This window comes from Centrocercus urophasianus, unplaced genomic scaffold (assembly GCF_019232065.1).
Source record: "Centrocercus urophasianus isolate 14NV4802_14NV808 unplaced genomic scaffold, USGS_Curo_1.0 seq_10, whole genome shotgun sequence".
Classification (NCBI taxonomy): Eukaryota; Metazoa; Chordata; class Aves; order Galliformes; family Phasianidae; genus Centrocercus; species Centrocercus urophasianus.
In genome coordinates this window covers 97151078-97177643 of record NW_024884142.1, presented here as the reverse complement: position 1 = coordinate 97177643, position 26566 = coordinate 97151078, and the positions used below count along the sequence as shown (strand labels likewise).

The following is a 26566-nucleotide window of genomic DNA, read 5'->3' as shown; positions in this document are numbered from 1 at the left end:
ATAAATGAGGTGCTCTGGAGTTCAAGAAAAGGGATTCTCCAAAACCAGTTTTGCCATGCAACATGTGGAGTAGCAAAACTTCTCACAGCTATAAATGTACACCAAATGAAAGTTCTTTGAATTCTTAGATGCACTTTGAACTTCCATAGCAAAAATCACATCCTGTGCCAATCGAACTCAATTGGCATTTAGGGTTACACTCCCTCCTGCTTCTCAAATTAAAACCACAAGCCACAGAACCCTCAAAATAAGCTTCTGAGAAAGTGTCTGCATGGAGCAGAAGTACACAGTGAAAAAAAAAACAAAAAAAACCAAAAAAAACCCCACACAAACACAGTGCTCAGAAAATGTAAAATATTACTTACGTCAGCATAGTCCCGTGTCCTCAGCTAAGAGGGCCTTGAACATTCATTTGCATGGATATATCTGATTGTGCTGCACCACATTTTCCTTGAAAGCTCTAACAACTTATTTCATTTCACACACATGATGGCACTGCAAACTAAAACGGATTTTATGAGCACTGAGATCACAGCAACCAAAGCCACATGAAGATGCACAGCTAAGAAGGACACAATTTACTGTATGATACCATATTGTTTCTTAATGCCATTCATTTACTCCTCCCTGATGAACAGGAAGGGTTAATGCACAGAACTCCATACTACATTACTTAAACTCCCCACAACACAAACTGCTACACTGAAGGGCATTCAATGCGACAGCAACACCTATTTTGATTAGTCTTGAGTCAAGCTCCTCAACTGGTATTCAACTGTTGCTCCAACTCCAACTGTTAGGGAATCAACAATCAAGCAGTTCCCCTGCTTTTTCCCTGCTACAAGAGAAAGAAGTAAAATACAATGACATTTTGGCATTATTTTGGTTAAGATGCCACTGTTTCACTAATGAATTATCAGTCTGTTTGCTATTTGAGTCATCACTTTCAGAGTTTGTACTGGCCAGAGCCTGAAACAGTCAGCCAGTGATGAAAACAGGTACTTTTAAGGTAATTCAAGTGATTATTTCCACAAGATTGAAGTCACGTACATTAATAGCTCATCAATATCCTGTGTGGAGGCCAATCTCTGTTGTTTAATCAGTTCCTGTGAGAAGATAAAACATTCACAAATAGACCAATGCCTGGGTATCCATAATAGAGTTGAAAAAAAGCAATAACCCTCTACAGCTGTGGGAGATGAGGATATCAGCGAAAAATCAAACACTGTACTCATGCTTGCAGCACTTCATGCAGTCTTTGAGTAGTCAGCCCATGCTTATCAAAATTCCCCAGAACAAATATCTTCAAAACAGAACAAACAAAGCAATCAATAATATCAAGTCCAGCTACAGATGGATGCCATTAATTGCTAGGCAAGTAATATCACCATATTAAATTAGTATGCCAACAGAATAGCCTCAAAAAAAAAAACAGTAACTTTTCAGTCTCAGTCTTCCTTGCAAATTATTTCCATATATTTGTTCTGCAGAGAGCTATCTGACACAGCGATACAACTACAGGTACAGGGTCAAAGATACAGAAAGCATTCTTATCCTCAGCTTATCCTAGCCAGCACTGACAGCAAGTTTAGGAAACCAGAAGACCACTTGGTAAAACACAGTTAAGCCAAAAAAAAAAGAAAGAAAAAAAAAAGAGAAAAGTTTACTGCAGTGATTTGCACTTTGTGGATTGAAGTTCTTGGGGGCTCTTAATTACCACTAAGAGCTCAAAATGAAAGCTTTGAAAGAAATAATCCTGCTCTCAAGGCATTTAATTCTACAACACCTTGGGCAGTAAGACCTACAGAAATATTTACAGTGCTTCAGTAAGTGCACATATGCTCAAGGCAACTTCACATCCAAACCAGGTCTAGCAGTTTGAAATCTAATGCTCTTCAGAGCTGCAAAACAACCAAGTTACCAAAAAGCTCCCTATTAATCTACGACTTCACATGAATTCTGTGGCCCTTCCTTTGCTCCTGACTTTAAAGAGTCCCCTTCTCAATCTTCTAGGTAAAGAGAACAGTGTTCCCCTGTGTCCCTAACCCATTTATTTGACCATTTTTCCTTCTGTGTGCTCACTGGATCTGAAAAATATTCTTTCTCCTCCCAAGACGTGGGAATTTATACATGCTCACACAAACATGCAAGAAAACAAGGGCAGGCTCCTTTTGATTTCTTTCAACTGAATAGACAGATGTAGGTGTAAGAAAAATACAATGAGAAGTACTTTATTTTTCCATGCATTTGTCAGTTCCAGTCAGTATTATATCTTTAGATGTGCCTATTATTCTACCAGTTATTACAAATGGCATGAAATAAATGAACATGGTGCGTCAGTTTTACAGACTATAGAGTTCAGGATCTGTAGTACCAGTGCAATTCAAACATGCTGAGGAAAGCTATTTAGACAGAAATTACAACAGTCTTTTCTCTTTTCCTGATGAAATACAGCCCTCCTCCCATCCCTTTGTAGCTCTCTCTCTCTCTCTCAAAAAAAAAGTAGGTCCTAAAAAGGTAGCTTCCCCTTTTGCCTTCTAGAGCATTAAAGAAAAATTAAGATTAAAAAAAAACACAACTGGAACCAATAAGAACACATAAAAGCTTTTTCAAGCTTCACTGCTCTGTCCCAAGAGGTTACCTGCTTTGCTGGGAAAAGCTGCTTACAGCCTTTGAAGGGTCAGGACAGAAGATTATTTAATTAGGTGGCAGCCCTCAGCCTGGGTTAGCAGAGAGGCAAATGCTCCATGCAAAATACATCCTGTGACATCTGCAAGTAAAGAATGTTTGTATGAAGATCAGCACAAAGGGAGAGAAAGATACGCTCAAAGATACATCGTATCTACATGTGCACACATATAAGACACAAATTTTTAAGCAAATAAGAGAAAGGTGAGGCACCACAATTAGCAATTTAAAAGGAGCATGCTATGAAAGAAGTGCAGCAGGAGCCCAGCCACATAAACAGGGGCATGGAATTTGTTTTCCAGGCCAAGTACTATGCAAACCACATCATTACTGTTTATGACACCAAAGAACATAAACAGGTACATAGTTAACTTACCTGTTCATTTATCTGTAACCATAACAACCTTCCATTAAATTAAAATATACACTTATCCAAGTTTTAATGGTTATAATTATGCTGCAAAATGAGCTTTATTAAGGCCCAGGAAGTGACAAAATGCAGAACTGCCTGAAACTTTAAAAATAGATTCAAACATTGGTACCTGCAGGAATACTATTCAGAAATGTGATAATATAATGTAAATGATTAAAGGCAAGTCATGGCTTTCTGCACTTGGTTACACACTAACAAGTGCCATTTTGCATTTTTAACATCTTTTAGAAGCTGGATATAAAAGTAGCTTTGACACGTTGACACAACAAAAAAAAATTAAAATTAATTACTGTGACTTTGTACTGCATCGAGAGATTCAAAACTGTGAACACTGACATAGCTGCCTTATGAGATAAAAAAAATATATTTTCGTGAGCTCTTGGCTGTCTCTACTCAAAACCTAAAAAGGTAACGGTTAAGGTATTGTATTTCTCATTGCTGTTTATTTTAGTCCCATCACTTCCTGCTGTAAAAATTCTAGCCATATTCAACTTGGATTAGCCAATTTTTACTCTAGATTTGCATCTGTTAGATAAGGCTGCAGTGGCAGAGAGATAAGCAGGAATGCTGTTTGACATTAGAATTTCTGCCCAGTCAGTTTTAATACTAGTTTTTATTCCCAGATTTTTATTTTTTAGCTCCCCTGAGAGCAGCTGCATTACCTGGCAGTGAAAGAAGTGGGGTCTTCCTTGCCCGGGCTGGACCACTTCATGCTGTACCATCTCTTGCTGTGGCAAGGCTCAGGTTCCTATCACCAAGGCCTTTTCTCCTATTTCACTATTAAAGTAAAGCTTATGGTTCTGCATTACTGTTTGTTTTGCTTTCTTTTGGTGCAACTACTTTTCATTTGCCACCATTTGGTTTTACTCGTTGCCACATACTCATTTCCTCATAACTGCTAGATTTTTTCCTCTGCAATCTCTTTATTCCTCCCAGTCAAGCTTATCCCTTTCTGCAGACCTGAAAGCATGCTGAGTACCAGCTCCATAGCAGAACCTGAGGTATGTTTTTACACATACTTTCTAAGAGCTGCGCATTTATCACCATGCTTTAAGTCTATTAGATGACAAATTCTTATCTGTTCTAGAGCTCCATATTTACACGTTATCTAGCTTCTAGAACAGACTTTTGTACCAAAGATTCCCTGTTCCTCTCATCATTTACACACTGCCAGCTCAAGATTCTGCTGTGTTTTGGTTTTTTTTTTCCCCCAGGAACTCTGAAGGTGACCTTTGCTGGCCACAGATCAGCTCAAACTCCCACAAACAACAGTGATAAAGCAGTTATTTTCCTGAGAAGCTAAAGAAAAAAGAAAACTACTGTTTTAAATTGGGGAGCTCATGCTCAGCTATGCTTCTAAGTACCCTAATATGGTTTTAAATAACCCAGTGTTCCCTTCTCACACAATTAAGGTTGCCATTCCCCTTGAGCTCGGCAGGATGGATTTGCCTTTCCCTGGCAAAGTACCTTGCTATTGCGAGCCAAATATCAAACACCTGAAAGACAACATCAACATGGTACGGAATTTATTCTTTGGCAGCATTAACACAGCAACATTCCATACATAATTCTTATTTACTATTCACCACTTCATTCATCGCACCATTGCAAGCACAGCGTTATGGTGCTCCAAAAAAACAAAAAAACTCCAAACATATTCAATAGAGCAACCACAAAGAAATACAACAGCAACAAAGAGAACATAGCATTCATGTGTGAGGGTATGTTACTTTACCCTTCACCGAGACTTTTAAAGGCACCACTTGGCCTACTTGAAACTTGGCAATATGCAGATCGCTCCCCAAGGGTCAGCCTTATGCAAGCAGTCACGCTGCCCTAAATCTCACCTCAAAAACATTATTTAGACTGCATCTTTTAGCTTGTACTTATCAGTCCTTTTATTTCGTAGATTATCCAGCACGCAAAGCCAAACTACAGGCACTGAAACAACACAGAGGTAGGCAGGCTTTTAACAACCACCACAGCACAAGATGCATCCATTAGTTCTGCATAACCGCACACGAACGCGACAGCTCCCTATAAACCTGCACAACACCAAGCGCGTTCCAAAGACCTGTGGAACGTGTCCTCGCGTCCTCTGCCTGCTTCTACTTTATTTTGTGGAAAAGTACTAAAAAAAAAGGAAGCAAGAGCTCCAGCAATGAGGCTTATATAGCAGACTCCACAAGAGAACGAGATGGCACAAGGACAGCCTACAAAGACCCCCGAAGAAGAAGCCACAACAGCAGCAGCGCACCCCCCACCGACCGACCCACACCCTCAGCGCCGCCGCCATTTTGTCCCGTTCCCCACCACCCCCTCCCGCCGCAGACGCCGCGGCCGCGCTCCGCCTCCTTCGCGAGGGCGGCGCGGGGCGCGGCGGTGCCCGGATGTGGGAGGCTCCGCCCCCGCCGCCGAGCGTTACCGCCGCTCGCGCCCCCGCCCTCGCTAGCTGCGCGCCGTTGCGGGTCAACGCCAGCAGCCACTGCCGCAGTGAGGGAGCGGAGCGGGCAGCGGGCCCGGCGGCGGCGCCCAACGTACGCGCGCGACAGCCAGAGTGGGGCTCGGCGGATCCGGCTGCAGGGGACGACGCCTGACGCCCACCCGCCACCATGGTGAGGAGCCTCCCCGCTCCCGTCCCGACGAATATTCCAGGCCGGGCCGCGCGGGTGGGCGGCGAGGGGGGAAACCGTGGTGTGGGCTTTCGGACCCGTCTCCTCCTCCGAGCCTTCCACGTCCTTCGCGGGTCGGTGCCGCGCTTCCCTCCCCTCCCCCCCCGATTCCCCTTCCTCGCTTTTTCCCCCTTCTTTCCCCTCTCCCTGGGGGCGGCCGCGTCCCCCGCTTCCCCTCCGCCGCCCCCGTGCTCCCCGCAGCGCGGCGGGGGTTCGCGCCGCCCCTCGCGGCCCTCAGCGCCGCCTCCCGCGCGGCTCTCCCTCCTTCCCTCCCCTCCTCCGCTCCTCTCCTCTCCCCAGGTGCCGCCGCTGCCCCCCGCCTCGTTCTGCCCATCTCCGGCCCGGGAGCCGTTGGGGCACGAAGCCCGTGGCGGCGGGCGAGCCGGCCGGGTGCGAGGAGCTCCGTATCGGAGTCTCTCGGCTCCCTTTAATCATGGCGATTTAAATTTCCCTTTTACTGCCGTAAAATTAACCCCGAGATACGGCGCCGAGCCGTGTAGTATTGCGTGCCGACACTAGGGGTGTCTCCTGCCTGCCACCGCTGCCAAGAAATCAACGCCCTGTTTTAACAAACACGTATTCCAGCCCAAATTCTCCTCTCCCGGGCTGTGGCAGCGTTCTGGCGTTGCAGTTGCAGGACTGCTGGTGGCTTAAGCTTTTCCATTCTTCCCTCCCCAAGAGCGAGGCCAGCTGTCTGTCACCGCCCCGCAGGGCCCAGCGGCTCAGAAGGGGCTCTTCTCTTGTTTTTAAGCGGGGGTTTGTGTTCTCTGCCTTAAAAACTGAGCTACGTGGCACGCTCATTGAGCTTCAGTGGCTGTTACATGTGAATTTGAAGAAGCGGAGGCTGGGTTTGTTGTCAGCTGTGGCCTAAAACAGTGTGAGTAACGAATGGCTACATGCCCTCCTTGGAAGGCAGAGAAGGAGAATTACTGAGGTTAGAAGCTTAAAAGAACCAGAGAGTTGAAATTATAAATGATACTGCAGTTGTGGTTCTGCTGATGGTGCTGTGAAGATCCAGGTGAACACTTGCCACCTTCCAGGCACCAGCTGGGCTCATAATGCCATTTGCTGGGGCTTCTGAGGAAATCTTGCTCTCCAGGACTTGCCTGATGCCAGCATGCATAAAAGGAAAGGAAATGTTATTTGGCAGTGATGCCCATGAGTGTATTAGTAGCCTGTAAGGAATCGGACTTCTGTGTATGATAACTTCCATTTTTTTCCTTTATTCTGCCTTAAATGAAGCTGCCGTGACATCTCCTGCTGATATTTAATCACACTGCTTATTACTTTGGCTTCTTGAACAGTATCTCTTTTTAATCAATCAACTGCCACGTGCAAATGCTGATGAATGAAAAAGATATTCCAGATGTTACTTTGGTCAGCAAAGGTGCATCTTTGCAAGAACAAGCAATGTGGAGATCACTGACTGACTGCATCAGTATCATTTCTAGTATGATTGTAGATGCCTGGAGAAAATCACGTGAAAACTAAGCAGTTGTCAGATCAATGTGTTTTTTAATACTTTTTACCACAGGCATCGTTTTAGTTGCTGTTCTTAGTGTTGTTACCCTGTGGGTATTCTCATTGAAAGCATTTGCTTTAAATAGCAAAATAGGGCAGATCTTGTTTCAGTCTTTATTTAATTTCAGTATAGCAATCATATTTTTGTAGTTCGAAGTTCTTTGCTTTTTCTTCTGTGTTGTTACAGGGCCGGGGGGCTGACGGTTGTAGTGCAGAGCAAAAGGTGAACATGTTCATAGGAGGTAGCTTAAGACATAACATTGACATCTAGTAAGCAAAAGAACGTAGCTCTGGATATTTTGGTATAGTTTAAAATCCTACCAGGCAGAGAGCAGAGTATGATACTTCCATTACATAACAGTAGAAGTGTTGCTGTATTCTGTCAGAGTTGACTTAGTAAATACTGTTCCTAGAAAAATGTATTGTGAGAAGGTAAATAGATGCTAATAAACAATCTTGGGTTTGGTTAAATCTGTTTTGTTGGGGTCGCCTGTGTCCAAACAGAGCGGACCTCACAGTGGCCTGTCTGATTGATTCATATATCTAGCTCTTGAGCTTTATGGTTGTAGGACAGAAATATGCAGGAATCACCCAAATGATGTTATATAATGCATCTTTCTAGCAAGCTGAGAGAGTCTTTGGGAAATGAAAGGAGCCAGTCTGAATTTGGACACTGCTATTGCTAGTCTCTGCTTAGAAGTGACTTTCTTCACTTGAGCAGTGTTGGTGCTTCTGGCACTTGAGCATCCTTTCCAGATGAAGCCATTCATTCCCAGGCTGATGTAAAATGTTGTTTCTGAATGACTGAAGCCAAGAACCACCAAAACATTTCTTTCTGAAATAAAAACAAAACAAACACCACGAGGCTGTCTTGAGTGCTTCTTTACTGTTTTTCAGGGAGGTTGCTAAATAAACCATTAGCTGAAAGAAAAAACAAAACAAGAGTTATTCTGCTACCAAATCACAGTTTGACTGCTATAATTCTAAACTCTCAGGAAGTCATTTCAGCTTTGCTTGCTGCCTTAGTCCAGGTGATACGGACTGGGAAGTGTTCAGTATTCCCTCACATTACATCTGACAGCAAAATAGACGTCTGCTGCCAAACAGGAACTAACCAATCTAGGATCCAACATGTGAAAGTGTGTGTAGGTCTTCAGAAAGTAGAGCATTTTGGGTAGGCTTACTTCAGGCATTCTACTTAATATATGATTTTGGTTTAGAAATAAATTTTCAGGTCTATAGTTTTGAAGCCAGTTTGAATATTTAAGCTTACTTAGAGGTCTGTGATCTACAGAGGAACGTGGAGAATGTTGATGAATGAGGAAAGAAACTTTTAAAAACAATTATAATGTTCCATTGATGGAGTAAAGGTGGAATTTTGTGTTTATGCAGTGGAAGATGTGTTTGGGAGGGAGTAAAAACTGAGTCATTTAAGGGAAAATGATGTGTGATGGGAGTGCCTTGGGATCTTTATTTATCTTCCAAGGTATTTGACATAGCTCTGAAAGAGAAGCTTTGAGGGGGTGAGATTAACAACATCTAAATTAGGATTTCTATAGGTATGTTCAAGAAGATGAGGCTGTCTTCTGACCATCCCTGCTGCTGGAAAAGGCAGCCTCAGTAATTGCAGTATTTCTGAGGAAACAAGGCAGTTGCATGCATTTTGGTGCTGAGCTGTTTCTTGGTCTGCTTCTGCTTCATCATGGCCTTGATTTCCCAGCTAGCAAAAGAATCCCTTCCCCTCTCCTTTTTGCTGCCTGTGATGAGCTGACTCTGGTTAAAGAAAATTCCATCCTCCCCTAAAGTGTTTGAAGTCTGTATCGTAGCAGAGCATGAAACTGTTAAGTCCTTGATTTAGTTGCAGGAAATGATGATCCAGAGTTGTGTTCATGGAAGAACTGTTTTGTTGGGTTTTTTTTTTGTTTTTTTTTTTTTTGTAGTTTGATCTAATGTGTGATTTTCTGAAAGCCGTTTGCTCTTGATTTCCTTACCCCTCCTGCTTCCTCCCAGGCCTGTTGTGTCCCTACTCTGGGTAGCATCTTTTGTGAACTTAAAAGTTGCACTGTTCTGTTACTTGTAGTTTAGCAGCCAATTCGCTTAGTGACACTTTTTGCTGTTTTTGCACCCTTTTCTTCTTCTGACTTTGTTTTTCTCTTCTCCTAAGCTTGTTTATTCCTACAGAAAGGCCACAAAAGCGGAGGGAGCTGTTTGTTCCCATGCTTCCTATATGTTAGTTCTTTCCCAGAATCACCATCAGGAGTAGGGAAGGTGCTCCTGTGCAATGGCCTTATCACAGTTAAACTCCTCTGCTTCTGGAGGAGCGAATGGTAAAAGGGTGGGAGAGTAAAGATTGAAGTGATGGGGGAAGAATGATGTAAGGCCTTGGTCTACATCGGGACCGAGGAGTGGAAAGTGCTTGTGCTGTGCAGCTGTATGTTGCAAGAAAATAAATATCTCATTTTCACTTTCATATTCCTATTAAAACAAGAAGAAAATTCTGACTCCTTGCCTCTGTAAATGGTAAAAGTCTTACTGACTGACTTGATTATCTAAATTGCTGCTACATGTTCTTTCTTTCCCCAAAACCATGAGCACACTTAGCTTGCTGTGCTGTCATGAGGCTGGTAAATACTGCCCTTGTTCTACCAATGAAAAATTTTGAGATTAGGGAAAACAACTTACCCAAGGCTTTTTGTTCCGTGGAAGTTAACTGGGTGTGATCTGAGAAATACAGAATGTGTTTGTAAATCTGAAAACAAATAGTAAGTGTGAATCAGATGAATGCTCGCAGTTTTGAGGTCTTGGGGTTAATGGTTTAGTTTGCATGCAGCCACCTGGCAGTATGGTGTCTCTTCAGGCACTGGATGGTATGCTGTACCTAAAAAGCTTAGTCGTGCACTGCCTTCTTTCAGCATCTTTGTAGCACTGTGTTAACCATTTAGAGAGGCTTCTTTCAGAAATCAGACCTGGAAACTGCCTGCTATATCCAATGAAAGCTATCCTGCAAGAGAGGCTTGGAACTCTGTCTTGTCTGTAGCTTGGCATTTACAAGCTCTGTTGACACTCCGTTCCACAAGCAATGAAGAAACCCTAATGATATAAATAATACTTAGCTATGTTAAAGAAGTCTTAGAAATCTTTTAGATGCTTTGGATTAAAGGACAGCATTGCTCAGGAAGTGTCAACAAAAATCTTGTCTTCCGAGCTGTAAACAGGTTATGAGAGCAAATAGACTCAGGTGGATGTTTGCGGAGTCTGTGTGGATGGACACTTCCAAGCAAACTGTTAAGGCAAAGAACCGGAACTCCCCCAGTAAGCTGATACTGTGCCTTTAAAAAGCTTCTGTAGTCAGCCTGAAGATCACAAGCACAATTATATCATTACCTAAGTAAGTTAAAGTTGGAAATAAAAATGTATGAAGACATTTGTTGGCTAAAGAACTTCAGCCAGATTTTGGGAGGAAGGGCTGTGATGGGATGCGGTAGGATAAGAGATGGAAAGCCCAGAATATGCTTTTATGAAGAACCCAGCTACCAGCTAGACGAGTAGAATTCAGCTGTGATTTGCACAAAAATATGATCTTAGTACATTCCCCAACTATTAAAGGTTTAAGGATAGAGTCATAGAATTGCTAAGGTTGGAAAAGACCTATGAGATCATATAGTCCAAATGTTAACCCACCCCCAGCGTGTCCAATAAACCGTGTCCCTCAGTGCCATGTCTGCCCTTTTCTCAGCTGCCTGCAGGGATGGTGACTCCATCACCCCCTGGGCAGCCTGTGCCACTGCCTCACCACTCTTTCTGACATTATCTTTTTCCTAATATCCAACCTGAACCACTTCTGGCACAACTTGAGGCTATCGCCTCCTGTCCTACCCTTACTGTGAGAAGCTTTTTGTATATTTGTACAAGAATTTGTATATATACAAGCTATATCCAATCTAAATCTCCCCTCTTCTAGTTTGAAACCGTTTTCCCAAATTTAATTTACTGCTGAGCCACTGCTTAGCAGGCCTGGTGTCTGAGTGGTGTTGTTGCTACTGAGTCAGTGCTGATAACACTGAAAGAGCACTTGACAGTTTTCACATGTCAAAGCTTGATTGCCTGTAGTTCTGCTAACCTGAAAAAAATCTGTATGAATTAAACAGACTTGATTTCTATGTTTGATCTCAGTTTATTATCTTAGCACACTAATCACTGTAGTAGATCAGGATATCTAAATGAAATGGCAGTTCATTACATGTTGTTAAACTGTTTTTTCAGGAGTTGTAAGAAAAGTTCGGGTAGTTTTCCCTGAAGTACTTTGCTCAAAATGTGGTTTGACTCCTTCAGTAATTGTACAGCTGGAGGCATTTGCACAGGCACCACTGCTGTTGTTTTGATGTCAGGCAGTGTACTGAAAAGTCTCGTTAGTGACAAAAAAACATTCATAAAGTATGGAAAGTTAATAACTTTGAATCTTATGTATGAACGTTTGAGTGCAGTTCTAATGTTGCTAGATCTGAGTTTGTCCAGAGTTCAACTGTGAAATGTGCTCTTTTGAGAGGCCTGAGATAGCTAGAAGGTTACATTTCCTTTGCTGATGAGAAAACAAAGAGTCATGTGAGAGGAAGGGCCTAAAATTGACAGGAAGTAAAAGATGATGGTTTTTAATCCGTAGGTGTTGTATGAAATAACAAAGTGCTGGAATGTTCCGTAATAGGATGCAGAGTAGATAAGGATTCCCAAAGAATTGAGAAAAGTTGATTTGAGTGACAGGTGAAGGGATTTTTAACAGTAGTTTTCTTGTGGGTTATTTCTCAGGGGTGTCATTTAGCATCTGTGCTGTTGTTTTGTCAAGTCAGTGAACCCATGTTTCCCAGCATTGAATTTTAATTCTATCTTTTGAGTATCCTCCCTCTATAAGCTTGTAGCAAAAGTGCTATATGTCTGTATTGGCTACTGAGTGCTAAATATTTGCACCTAAAATACTGCTTTCAATTGCATTTGTCTGTGTCACATAACCGACTCCTGGATGGGTGTCACCTCACCACTGAGATGTGGAAGAAGTCAGCATTTCCTCCGTCGTACAAGTCGTATGAAGAAAACTGTTCAAGGCTTTGCAATATTTCTTAGCAGTAAGAAGGCGAATCGAAAGCAGCGTGGCATTTTTTGTGTTTTGCTGTTTGTCAGTTTGCATTCCTCTGATGTGAAAGTCTGTGGTGATCATAACTGGAAGGCTTTGGAAGCTTGCATGGCATCATCTTCGCCAGTAGCAGTGTTAGAAATTTGGACCGTCCCTTTAGAATTGTAATGCCCAACATACCTTTTAATGTATTATAAAATTATTGGTATTTTAATTGTAATGGGTTTTGATCCGTGTGTTTTGGATTGCTGTGTGGAAGGGCCTGTTTTCAAACCATGACTCATCTTTCTTCTTGACTGAATAAATTCTTCACACATCCCTCAGTGTCATAAACCAAACCAGAGCTTGTTAAAATGTCTCAATATCTGTCAGCTGTAAGTTCTGATGAAATTATTTTCTTTTTTGGGGAAAAGAGGAGCTGAGTATTAAGATTAGTATCAACTATTAGACACGGTTAAGAATACCAGAGTACAATATCTATTTTTCAGATTCTGTATCTATGCAACCACTTCCCTTCAGTACAGCCTGCCTCTTCCTTAGCTTTGCACATCCTGTCCATTTTGGCATCTTTGGCTCCTTCAGTTTTTGTTCTTGTCAGTTCATGACATCGAGTCCCATTTTTGAATGACTGTCTCAGTTTCTAGATGCGTGTCCTTGACACAGTTCTTCGTAACATTTTCAGGCCTTTTTGTGATAGATCACGAGGGAAGCTCTATTTGTTACCTACTTTTCTTTATGATCTTTTTTTGAAGTGCTCTTTCCATTCTGGCTTTAGTTGATGGCCAGCTGTAAGACTCTTATCTCCCTTCTCTTAAATTCAGACTTCCCTTTTTTGCACTAAGTGGTATCAAACTCTTTATAAGCTGCTTACGTGAGGAGGAGGAGCTGGTGACAGCATCTATTTATGCAACTTGTTTCAGTGCTCTTCCAGTACTCTATACTCAAGTAAGTACTGTGCATTGACCTGTGTGACTTTCTTGAAACTTAGACTGTGTGAATTGATGATACTCCCCAATTGACACTTAAACTTCTCCACTAAAGGACATTTGACTCTTTTGAACTGTCACTGTTGACTGCATCAGCTTTCTTTTCCTCCTAGGCCATTTCAGATCCATTTAAAAATATCCATGCAACTGTTCCTATAGCCTTAACCTTTGTGATGAGCACATTGCTGAATAACCTGTTAAAATCTAGCAACTTAGGAGAATCAGTTGATAGAGGGAGATGCACTGGTCACATTGCTTTGAGTGTTCCTAACCTTTAGAAGGTAATTACAGTCAACTGTAATACATAATAATAGTATCTATACTAATTGATACTATTACATGATGTAATATACAATGTTATCTTGATTTCTTGTAATATAGAATGTGTCTTTGCTACTTCTTTTTCCTTTCCAAATATTTCCTGCAGCAGGACAGTGAATGTTGTCTAACCCATCTCCCTCCCATAAAGCATCTGTGGTGACTGTTTTTCTGGTACTAATCTTCTATTCTTCACTTGCACAGTTCAATTAACTGTTTATGGTAAGGGAAATTTACCAGATAATTCTGGAGCAAATAGATTAGTTTATATTTTCCTTTGCTGTTAGATGATGACGTGCTCTGTTTGATTTCCAGCTGGCTTCTCATCTGGTATATTTGCCTGAATCTAATACATACCTCAGATACATCTGTATGTTCCTATGCAGGCCTTGTTGCCTTTTCATGCTGAAGTTAGGAAAAGATTTGTTTTTCCTATTGGGTGTTGCCTGACTGCTATTGCTCATTTGGTGCTTTTGGAAAACCCTCTGCAAAGAGAAGTAGTATTTCTCCTTTCTAATGCTAGTAGCTTTGGTATTAGCTGTGTGAAACTGATCTAGTGATTATCAGTTTTCTTACTGCCTGTTCTCTCTTTCAGTGCTATATCTGATTTTGGTGCAAGCAAACTAAGGAAGTTCAGAGGCTTCAGAAGGCAGCCACTGTTAGCTTTGCTCGCTTTCTTTTGTATTGTCACAGCTCATGCTTTGAAGAGACAGGGTTCTTCATTCTACAGGTAATGCAAATGCTTACCTTTAAGTTTTTTCCAAAATGTTACTCTGCTTGGAAATTTGATTTCTGAAACAAGTAATCATAATTTCCATAACATGCTAAAGCATATTTACATGCATTGCAGAGAGAAGACAAACTATCTTTACACCCCTCTGGGCTCAGTGACAATAGTGTTTGGCTGTAAGCACTACAGAGAATATATATACATTATTTTTTTATTTTAACTTTGGAGGGATGCATTGCAATAAATTGAGCTCCTGCTCAGTTGCTCAGGAGAGCTGTTTGCTGAAGCTCCCTCGTTTATCCTGTTTTTAGGGTATCTGGAAGTGCCGATGATTAAATTGGCATACTTGAAAGCAGCCTTGTGAGAGTATCTATGTAGAGGAAATCAGACTTCAGTATGGCTGTAGGTCAAATGAATATCTTTTAATAAAGTAACTCTTCCTATTTTTATGTAGGTCAGCCAAGGGTTAGTTCTCAGTTTGGTTGGACTGCTGTTCCATGGCTTTGTATTGGCGTGGAAGCTTTGAACACTGTTTTCTGAGTACTTCAGACAAAAACTTCTACCTCCAATTTGTTGCAGTGAAAGGGAGAAGCTAAGGGAGCCTTAAGAGCCTGCTCAGTATTTTACTGGTAAAACTGGTGGTTTGATTCATGGTAGTTTTGTGTTTCATCGTTTGACAGCCTGTGAGATGTTAGATAGTGGCTTAAGCATGAACTGTCTGTCCTAAGTCCTCCTCGATTTTTGGTGATGCTTGCATGCGTTGCCTTAACGCTGGATGAGGTTTGGTTTTCTTTGCTCTTTGGATTTGGATAAATAAAGCAATCTGTAGTTGCTTTTCTTTCACACAGCCACACACTGCTTGCAGTTGCTTGGGTTTTCAATGCTGATATTTATCAGTGAAAAGAGAACATTCCTCATTATTGATCAGCCTTAAGCAAAAGATTTTAAATGGCTGTTATTGCCAATTTGTATCCCCTAATGTCTCTAAGATCAGTGTAATATGTTTTGGGTTTTTTTGTTTCTTTTTTCAGTTCTCCCCTCAAGTGCAAGTTGTTCTTGCTGTGCAAGGAATTCTTGATCTGTTGGATGCCTTGCTGTCATTTCTTTAAGATGCTGATCCTTAACTCTGATAATGTAATACCATAGTTGTTGGTTACAATCTTCAATCATGCTTTCTACTTTTTCTGCATAGGAAAAAGATTATTGGCTTCCTTGAGATGCTCTATAAAACTTTTCAACTCTACTTTTGTTATTCATAAAGGTCAGTGGAGTTTTTAAGCTTACATCACCTGTATGTCTGGTAGCTGGGTTTGTACTTGGGCTACTGATCAGGCAGCACAGTGTTGTTCTTGTTGTCACTAGCATGTGGCACAAGGTGTCTGTCCATGTTAAGGCAGTGCTTTGGGGTGGCTTGGTTAGGCAGCTCATTGCGTTCATCTTGTGAGTCCCCAGAGAAGTCTGCTGTGGTCTCCTCTCTAGCCAGGGGCACTGAATGAACTTCACAGAAGAGCTTTGTGTGCTTGTTTTCTCTGCAGTAATATTCCTGAACAGGCAGGACTGTTAATGCTGTTCTGTCACAACAGGTTTGCTGTTTCTGACCATCTCTCTTAGAGCTACCGAGAATGTCTGAGTAAGGCTTATGCAATTGTAGTGGGGGCTGGGATGCTATCTTGATGCTGCCTTTTTTTGGTCTGTGTCTTAAGACTTTACTTTGAAAGAGTGATCGATGCCAGGTTTCTGAACGTGCAGTAACCTAGAATATTGCTTGAGAGTACAGACCCCCAACAGTTTTTCAAATAGTGTAAATTTGATTTATGTGGTTTGAAAACAAAGATTGTTCCTTATGAAAAATCATTTCACTTTAGACCACATCTTACTTGTCACTGGGAATTACCTCTATTTGCCAAGAGTTTTCAGGCCTTCTAATGGCTTAAATAGTTGCAAAGAGCCAGTGACAACATGGCACATACCTGATAAGTTCTTCCATATTTTGGGCTTGAACTTGTGTGCCTGGAAGTTCTCTGCTGTTGCCAGTTACACTAGTAAACCAAGTAAGAGGTTTTATGGGTGAAACCAGTGTGTGAATGTAAATGGAGCAATTAAATTACTGCCTTGTAAATTTTTTGTGACTTATCTTGAAGGTACAGAGAACCATCCTGGCTTCCTAACGTGTGCTCACTTGCATGAGAACTTCAGTGCATTGCTGGCAGAACCTTAATCTACAAAAGTTACTTCAGCATCTTTCTGAGAAACTGTTCCGTCCTTGGCTTTTGGAGAGTTCATTATTCATTTATGCTTGGCAAATTATAGCTCTCGGGGAATTTTCAATACTCATGCAAGCTTTAGAAATGCCAGCTCTGCAGCGATTGCGTAGATAGGGTTGTGTCCTCCCAGCAGCCATAGCTGGGATCTGCCAAAAGTGAAGTCGGCCCATGGCTCACAGGGAATGGTGCCTTAGCTCCCAAAGTTACCACATCTGTTCCTGACACTGTTGTCTCTGAAGTTTTATTTGCAGTATTTACGCAGGTTTTGGCAGTGATGTCTTGCTATTTCTTATGGAAGTTTGTGGTTTTTCATACATATGAGTGCAGATAATAAGGATTATTTATTTCTTTTCTAAACACGGTACAATCTTGCCTCTTCCTTACCTTGTTTTAAAGACTGCGCTGTGTTTGTCTCCAGTGCTGCTAAATATCTTTCTACTTGACATCTTACAAGTACTGTCAGGGAATTCATCAAATGAGACAGTAAACTTGAATATTCAAAACACATTACAGATACAACAATCAAGTTACAGTAGGTTCAAAGCAACCCAATTATCCTTTCTGCTTTTATACCATGTCCAACCTGCCAAAGGTGCCTTGGGGAGTAGGCACCTATCCCATGCATGGTGTTGGTGATGCTAACTGTACCCTTGGACTTCATGGCTCCTTTTCACACACAGACATGGCAAAAGGACTTTGCAGTAAAGCTGTTTTCTGTCTCTATTCTTTCTACTTTGCAAACTGTTCCCTGGTGTTTCTCATGTCCTTAGAAATTGGTCTGTCTTAGGTGACAGCTTTTTTCTTGCAGACACCTTTAGTTTATCTGCAGCTGAGCAAATGCACTGTGGTGTGTGTATGGTATAGACTTGTGATTAAATCACATTCTTCATTTTACCTTCAAGATCATGAAACCTTTTATTTCTTCTGAAAGCTCTACAGTTGTAATTGATTTCAGATTGGAAAGGCTATGGCATCAATTCATACAAATACGCATCACAGTTGCTGACACAACTGGGCAGATTTTACAGCGTTGATCTTTGATCCTCAGCGCTTCAAAACATTTAAAATCTAAAACAAGTGGTTTTGTTCCGTTTGAGTACATGCACTTTTATTTCTGCCTTTCCTGTGATAGTAATTAAGTCAAAGGGCACACTGAAGATACTGAATTTTTAAAACTGTGCCCCTGTTTCCTTTAGCTTTCCTGTCTGATAGAGGTTTTGGCAAGAGTAACTTTCTCTGATTTCACTTCTTGCTTCATTGGCTTAGGGCTTCCCTATGATATCCTAGAATAGATATTTGACTGTGATGGCCTTAAGCCATTAATAACTCATTTTGGAGGAGACCCCTGAACAGCGTAGGCTTTAAATAAAGCATAGCCCAAGTGACTGGCCTGCTGCCAGCCAGAGGACAAGTGGCTTCCCTTAAAATGCCTGACAGAGCTCTGACTGCATGAGGTGGTGACTAAGGAGGGCTGGGCAGGCTCTGCCAGAGACGTGTGCAGCCTTCCTCACCTCCTGCACCTTGGGCTGAGGGGCCTTGTGGTTCAGCCTGGTACTGACCAGGGCAGAAGCTTCTCAGGACTCGTCACTTCTTCTGCTTCCAACAGATCTAATAAACATATCCAAAATACCTTTTTCATAATATGTCTTTTTAAATGTGTCAGAGTGAGCTCAGACACTTTTTGCATACTTGCAAAGAACAACAATGCCAGGATACTGTAACTGCTTTAGCCTGACTTGATCCCTGCAGTAATCCTCAATCCGGCAATCGCCTTTGCCTTGCTTCATTATCTCTGATGTCTGCAATTTAAATGTCATGCTCAAGAATTAGATATTTATCATTTTTGAGTTCCTTCAGTACTGAAGGACATCGAGTGCTCTCTTCAGAGGCAGGATTAATGAATGGAGGCTATTTAACAAACAACAGATTTACAATTTGAAATCTTCCAGAGGTAAGTTGAAACAAGCTGCATCTTTTCCTGCCAGTGTGCTTTTTTGACTACAAAGTGTTTGTAGACTTTCTTGACACTTGCTCTTGGTTAGCACTAGCATGAGCTGTAAGGCCTGTCCTTTGCAAGTCCTTTGAGTTAAGAGGATGAAAACTAAGCACAGAAAGTTCAGTGGCTTTTCACAATTCTGATAAACCTTCCAAGCAGCTGAACTGAAAGTGTTGGGTCAAGTAATAACGTGGCTATGAGAAATGATGGTTTACACTTGCTGGATGTACAGTTGGCCACAGCTTATGCTGAAGTCCTAGAATCAAGATTGTAGCAAAATATGGTGGTGGAATGGAAGAGTGTAGTGTAACTTTTTTCTTCTTTTTATAACATTTTATTTTCAAATGGAACTGGTATTTCATATGACAAAACCTCTCAGTTATATCCATCTCTTGTAGATTGGGGGAGGGAAAAGGTTGTTAGATTCTAAAGCACTGGATTGGTGAGTTAATATCTGAGCCATTGGAAACATTTATCAGCATTTTCCATAACTGTAGAGTCAGCATCTGAACATTTGTGTTAGTTGAATAAAAAGCGAAGGAGAACATACTGCCTTTACCTCAGCAGATTTAAAGTGAAAACATTAGCTCTTTTTTGCATTAAAATGGAAGAACAACATGATAGCAGTTCTTGCTTTGTTTTTCTCTATTGTGGGATGCATGTGGCTTAGTGTCCTCAACGTGAGAAGCTTCAAGAACTTGTGCTGCAGCCGAGTCAAAGAAGTTAAAATTGATAGAGAAATTCCTAAATAAAATAACTCTTGTAGTGGAATAAGATACAGAATACAGAATGCCTTTCTGTAACTTTTTCTTCTTCATGGACTTCTCCTGATGACCTGCACTCATAATTTGGAAAACAAATGTATTGTGAAAGCAGTAACTTAAAAGCAAGTCACTGCTAAAGTCTAATCTTTGTGTTTTAATGCTTAGGATACATCCTAAAGGTTTTAAATCCATTCCTTGTCTCTGTGTACCTAGAAAACTCACGTAACATCTCATAGGATGTGCTAACTAAATACCAAGGTTTACAGTCAAAACATGAACATCGTAGTTGATTTCTGTAGATGCTGTTTATGTTCAAAGGTCCAGGAGAAAAATATCTCCAGTTGCTGGAATTTGCACCTCATTTCTGCTTGAGTAAAGAAGAAAGGAACAAATGGTTCACGCTCCCATAAAAATCCCGTTTGTTTTGCTAACGTAATCTTACAAGATTTATTTGAGAAATATTCCATTCTGTTTCTTTCATGACTGCAGTTCTGTAAATTCAAGATTTAATGGCAACTCCAGATGTTGGAATTTTGTGAATAATATTTTTTTCAATTTTAGCGGAAACTTTATCCAGAGGAGAGCAAGAGAGCATAATTTTTAAGTAGCAGCTGAATGCCTCAGTCCTTTACTGGAGTCTGTGCTAGTAACCTGGTACCGTTACTGCTGCTTTTATGGCTTTTTTCCTCGACCCTTCCTCTTGCCCCTCAAGTTTTTCTGTAGTTCCTTGGATACCTTTTGAGAATTTGTTGCTTGTGCTTCCTTGCTGTTTCGTTCCTGCTGTTGCTTACATGGATAACACTGAAGTGTAACGTGGAGATCAGATTTGACATCCAAATTGCACAAGATAAATGAGGTGGTTCCCAGATTTCAGATGCTGTATTGGAATTTTGGACAGACAAGATGATGGTCATGAATATATATAGCTATATATGAATGAGTCGGACACAGGCAGAGCTGAAGCTCTAAAAATACCAATTCATATGATGGCTCGGTAGGCTCAATAATCTTCTGAGTTGGATTCAGCTTGGAAGTAATGCACCTTAAACTTAGGTTGTACCCTCTTAGTTCTTTCTGTGGTCGGACTCTTTGAAATGTGGCTGAAAACTTGGGCTAGACAGTGCAGCAATTGAGTTGCTCCAACTTTTGTGCGCCTCGTTGAGCCATCTGAGTTCTTGGCTTCACTTAATCCTTTAGAATCACAGCATCTAACTGACATGAGGGTGGTTGGGAGGACATCGGGGTGGATTTATTTCACTATGGGAGAAGTTTTGTGCTGGACAGCCTCAATTCTGAGGAGTGAGTGTTTGGGGAGTTGCAGTGGGTGTTGGGTCTGTGGGAAGCAAGTCCTTTCTTTTTACTCAAAGCAAGTACTGTGAAGCAGTGCAAGAAGTTAACTTCTACATTTTGGCAGTTAGTCTGCACTATTATCAGCTCTTAATTTTAGTTTAGTCATTGTTTGCTGGTAACTATGCTGTGATATCCTTAAATAGAATTCTTTCCTTAGTGGCTGCAGTGAAAAGCTTAAAAGCAGCCTGATTGCCCTTTGAGTTAAACACAAATGCTGCATTGCTAGTGATCTTATCTACGGTGACATCTTCACAAGTATGCTTGTCATCATCAGTGAGGTGCTTTGTTTCAGTTCATTGACCTTCATGGTATTACAGGCTGCTCTCTGGCTGTGTCTCTACTTTTCTGGATTGAAGAATTTGTTTTAAAACCAACAACAAGGAAAACAAAAAAGCAAACAAAGAAAAACCTTGCAAGCCTTATGAGTTTGATTTCAAACAGCGTATTCATGGTGCTTCTTGATCAGCACGGCTGGAGATGTTCTTGCTGCTTTTTTTCCAGTGGTGTGTCATTCCTGCATGACTTGCTTCAGGCCATATTTGTTGTGGTATCTACAGAAACTTTGGGCAGGTCTTTTATCTGTGCTCTGGTAAACTCCTTGTAGGTTTTAATTGCACCAGTAAGTCACGTATTAGAAGTACAAATTACAGTTGGTGAGATATTGGAATTTGTTTTTGACCATGCATTCAGAGAATTGAGTATTAATGTGGCTCAAAGCTCCTGGCCTTGCTCTGAAACCTGTCTAAACAAATGTTTAAGCAACTACGGATGTGTCTGTGTGGCATGTTCTATTTATGCAGAAGTTTTTGCAGCCTTCATAATAAATGGTGTCCATAATTTAGCTTGCCAATTTCCCTGTTAAATGAACCTATGTAACAGCCAAAGCTCTCATAACTCATTAGTGATCACTTACCAAAACAAACAAGCAAAAAAACCCAACACCAAGCTGACAGTTCTTCAGTGTTAAACCTTTGGAAGCAGCAATGCATGGAAAACAAGATCTAAGGAAGAATTGTCTGCAGCAGGTAATTTTACTAATTGTTAACTTTGGTGGTATGAAGAATGAGATAGAAACATTTTGCATGTTTGTGGAGGCTTTTTAAATGCTCACTGCAAGACTCTGCTGTCTTACCTTAGAACATTCTTGTCCTTCTCTAGTTTTAGAAATGAATACAAAACAGCTTTCTGTGTAGTTTGAGACTTGCAGTTGATTAATCTCTAATTCTGGCCCCCAACTGGCATACTCTGGTTAACTGTTTCACTTGCACGTGGGTTTGTTCCTGTAGTGATTTACAAAGTGCAGGAACAAATGCAGTAGGTGCACTGTATGTCACATTGACAGTGCCTCATGATGTGCCCGTGCGTCAAACACAAATGCAGAAACACTGCTGATGTTGCCTTTCTGGGGGAGGCTTTGGTACGTAGGAGTAGTAGCCAACTTCAGTATCAAGGCAGCGTGCACTTCTTAAGGCCATTTACAACAAGGATGAAGGATTTTGTTTGTACTTGCTGCAGAAGTTGTAGCAAATGCCAGACAAATATTCCTGTATGTACTTAACTCATTTTAAGAGCCTGCTCTTGGCACTGAATTAATCCACTGTCTGGTTGTGGAAATAAATAAAAAGCTTTGAGACAATCAGACTTTCATCTGCTCTAGGTGTAGTCACTCATGTATAACCTTTTGAGGACTAATTTGTGATGAGGCCTGAGCCGACATTTAAACACATTTAGGTCTGCTTTTCTCAGAGCAGAAAACTACCTGAAGGCTGATGCTTAGATCTAAGCCTCTAACAGCTTATGAAGATATATGCTGATAAGTAACATACATTAGCAAAATATACCTTCTAGATCTCTTTTACTATATGTAGAACAGCTTTGCAGTTTAATGTCTTACTGTATACAAGCTTTTTTGTATAAATAACTGCAGCTATGAAATTCAGATTTTTTAATTTATGTGCAGTTTTCATTTTGTTTTTTCCTGTCCAGAGCTCTCAGTAAGGGGAGACTTGTCAAGATAGTTGCCTTTAGCCAGCCTGTCGTGTGTGAGCATGTACAGCACTGATCTCAAGCAGAAAGACTGAACAGTATTTGAAGTAACTGCTGAAGAAAGAAACCAAAACACGCTTTTTAATGGGTAACCTACAGAAGAAGAAAAGGCTAAAAGCCATTAATAGGTTATCCCTAACCAGTAAAAAGGCACAGCTGCTGAAAGGAGGAAGATCAGTGAAGATTGTAATTATGAACAACACTTTGTTAAAGGAGCAAGCTACTTGCCATGCAAACTTCTGAAATGACTGTTGTGGCATATTTTATCTCAAGTGAACTGATGTTTCTTTAGCATTCAGAATTGGGTTAGCCTTCTGTTACTAGACTCTGCACCATTCCTTCATTGGTAATTATTTCAGTCTGAAAGTCATGATCTTACTGCTGATTAACCAGGAAGTAACTTGTAGGGATCTTAGAGCACTGAAGAAAATCTCAGGACCGTTAAAGAAGATGAAGCTATTCAAAATACCACTTATGTTTCAGCTGCTTGTTTTCAATCACGTAACTCAAAAGAAAAGAGTTGAATCCCAGCAGTACAGTAGCAATACCCAGCTGCAGCTGAGAAAAGCGTGTATGATACTGGGTGTAAGTGCCAAATAAATACGCTGCGGAGTGCTGATGTTACACAGGCTGCATTTCTTCAAGAAGCCATGTGTCACTCATTCCTGAAGATGCTAATGTGGTGTACGTGAGAGGCTACTCACTTGTGAGAGGCATGCTGAATGTGGATCTGGCAGGAAATGCTCATATTATAATGATTTTTTTTTTCAAAGTTGGCAATCTTAAAGTTTTGTCAGAGCATTGTTTCTCTGCACGTATGTAAGTCATCTCTGCATCAGAGATGAAATATCATAGAATCACAGAACGGCCTGGGTTGAAAAGGAGCACAATGCTCATCCAGTTCCAACCCCCTGCTCTGTGCAGGGTCACCAACCAGCAGCCCAGGCTGCCCAGAGCCACATCCAGCCTGGCCTTGAATGCCTGCAGGGATGGGGCATCCACAGCCTCCTTGGGCAACCTGTGCCAGTGCCTCACCACCCTCTGAGTGAAAAACTTCCTCCTCATATCCAACCTAAACCTCCCCTGTCTTGTGTAAGACTATTCCTTCTTGTCCTATCACTATCCACCCTCGTAAACAGCCATCCCCCCCTCCTGATTACATGCTCCCTCCAAATAGCTGATTTTGAGATTTTGTAGTAACTTTCCTTTTTATAACTGAGTACCATTATTTTAAAACTATAAACTCAATGTTTATTCCTTTGAATAAGGTTTATAATTAAAATTCTTGGGTGGTAACTGTCATGTTAATACATGCAATCAGAGTGATACTTTCCAACACAGTTCCCAGTACTACCTGATGTTAAATCTTTTTGCACTGAAACTGTACCTGTGACAGTGTGCACCCAGTCTTTTCTTAAAAGGCTTATTTGATCCTTTGTGAAAAATGCCAGCTCCCAGTACCAAATCATTAAACCTCCATCTATGAGGTACAAGTCTTTGAGATGTGGGAACACATTTGTGTATACCCAGGTCATAGGTGTGCAAACAGAAGTCTAAACCTTGTTATGAGTAGGGCATGAGTAGCTCACACCTTTCTTCTTGCCAAAAAGAGAAATGAAAGATGAAGAAAATGCTTTAGAAAGTCCTGAGGAAATGAACGCTCAGCCCATCCAAAACAGGTAAGTGCTTGTTTAAATGCCCCATTTAAGCATAACTTAACAAATACTGAATAGACAGTAACTCTTGTGCTGTCACTTAGTAGATTTTCTTGGGTTTTTTTGCAGGGATTGCTGCTCCAGTCCAGGATAGGTAAGTATTCCTAACATTTCTCATTAGCATTAACAGTTGTACAATCAATGAATATACAGATGGTATCTTATATCCAGGAGTTTGGCTGATGTGGTTATTATACTAGAGTAGGAAAGAAGGACATTCACCCTATCCTGGGCTCGCATGGTAAACTCCAGTGGAGAGGATCTCCAGAAGAGATCCTTCCTCACTGGCAGTCAGCTCTTAAAGGGTCTAGGAGAGGTGCAGCCACGCTCTGCCCCTTCCTGCAGCACAGCTGAATTGCCTTCACCTGTGCTTCGTGGCTCATTGCTCGCCTCAAGTGATCAATCAGAGGTTCAGGCCGTGATTCAGCCCCATACAACATTTCACAGGAAAACTAAGCTGAAGTTTATTCACTTTTTCTTCTACTCTCCAAATATTTTTGTGGACAGCTTCACGGAGCTAGCTTGGTAATGGCTTAGCATTATGCATATCTAGATGCTCAGTAAAAGTGTTCATAAATGTTGCACTTAGTTCATTAACTGAAGAAAATTATTCCTGTTTCCTTCTCAATTTTCAGAAGCATTTTATGCTGCTTTAGCTAGATTGAATTCAGTGGCCTGTGTTAGAAATCAGCTTTGTCCCAACATCTCACCAAGTACATAAGTGCTGAGAATGGTCTTTTAATACAGTTTTAATTGTATGTTTGTTTGTGTATAAGTGCACTGCTTTTAATTCAACTTTCTCCTTTAATTTGCAGCTTTCCAGCCTGGTGTTTTTCTTGCCTCTTCATGACCTCGTGTCTTAAGAGCAGCCTAGCTGGATCCCCTGGTTCCTGTTTCTTCCTGTTTCAAAATTCTGCTCTCCCCACATTTACATCCCATACCTTATGCCATATACACACACTAGGCTTGTGCTGCTTTTTTTAGTCTTCACTGTTTTTTTCTGAGACTTTGGTTGGGTTCCATCCAAGATTCTCCACTTGACGCTGTTCTCCTCAATCCCCAGCCACAGTGAAGGTTTCTCCTGTTGAATATGTCAGTCATGGTTTTTAGGCTTCAGGGAGACTGTCTGTTTTTTTTTCTGCTATTTGACTCATTGTGAGAAGAATTTGAGGAAGAAGTTACAGTTCTTTTTGTTGCTCTTCTCATAAAGCAAGTGTGGTAACTTTTTTAAAGAGAACTTGGGGGTTGTTGGCGGGGGGGAGCTGATAAGAATCGTGAACATATTTATCTTCTGTATGTAAAGAAGAAAGCAAACCAAACACACACACACACACCCCAACACTTCTCAGATGTGCTTAAATTCATGAGATGTTTGTTCTGCCCCTTTCTATCCTTATTAGGAAATGCAGTCGCATGCTTCCAGGCTAAATGTCCTTCTTTTTTTCCTTCTGTCAAGTGATTTCTATTTGTGTGCAATTTGCATAATTCTGAGGACTTTTTCTGTGCCAGTGCTCAGCTGTGGAATCCCTTACGCTCCACACCATAAGAGGACCTCTTAAGAACAGAACATGTTACAGACTCAACTGTGGTTTTTCTTCTGTAAAACACTCACAGATATCTTTGAGGAGATTTGGTTGTGTCTTCAGTTGTGTGTTCACTTCTTGCTAACTGAATCTAAATAAATCCAAAGTGTTTATGTGTGTATTGCCCTCTGGTCAAAGTAGGGCATTTGAGGAATAATACCAGCTTTCGTTTCTAGTCTTTGGAGTTCGTGTTGTAGCAGTTGCAGATCTCCCTTAAGTTCCACATGTGTCCGTGTGATTTGTGTGAGTTCAAAGACTGCACCCTCGTAGCTGCTGTTTCCCTTGCTGTGGTTACTGGGATGCAACATGGATTTAAAATCTTAACTTCTCGTTCAGCTACAATGCAGGAGCATATTAAGACAGCACTTTGAGCTG

At 41.2% G+C, this 26566-nt stretch overlaps 2 protein-coding genes across 4 annotated transcripts in view; one reads left to right on the top strand and one right to left on the bottom strand.

Annotated features, from left to right (window-relative positions):
• PLEK (pleckstrin) overlaps window positions 1–5400 on the bottom strand; it is a 56733-nt gene extending 51333 nt beyond the window's left edge. The window contains exons 1-4 of one of the 3 annotated variants that reach the window (XM_042816708.1): window positions 3784–5400; window positions 2642–2770; window positions 1051–1106; window positions 366–502 (exon numbers count right to left, since the gene is read on the bottom strand). The gene's annotated coding sequence lies outside the window, so the exon portion shown is untranslated. The remainder of the gene's footprint in view (window positions 1–365; window positions 503–1050; window positions 1107–2641; window positions 2771–3783) is intronic. The other 2 variants (XM_042816699.1, XM_042816717.1) reach the window with 2 other exon arrangements.
• Window positions 5401–5639: 239 nt separating this feature from the next.
• Window positions 5640–26566, top strand: part of PPP3R1 (protein phosphatase 3 regulatory subunit B, alpha) — a 32474-nt gene continuing 11547 nt past the window's right edge. The window contains exon 1 of the mRNA XM_042840084.1: window positions 5640–5736. Within this exon, the coding sequence (XP_042696018.1) occupies window positions 5734–5736 (3 nt within the window). The 5' untranslated portion in view covers window positions 5640–5733. The remainder of the gene's footprint in view (window positions 5737–26566) is intronic.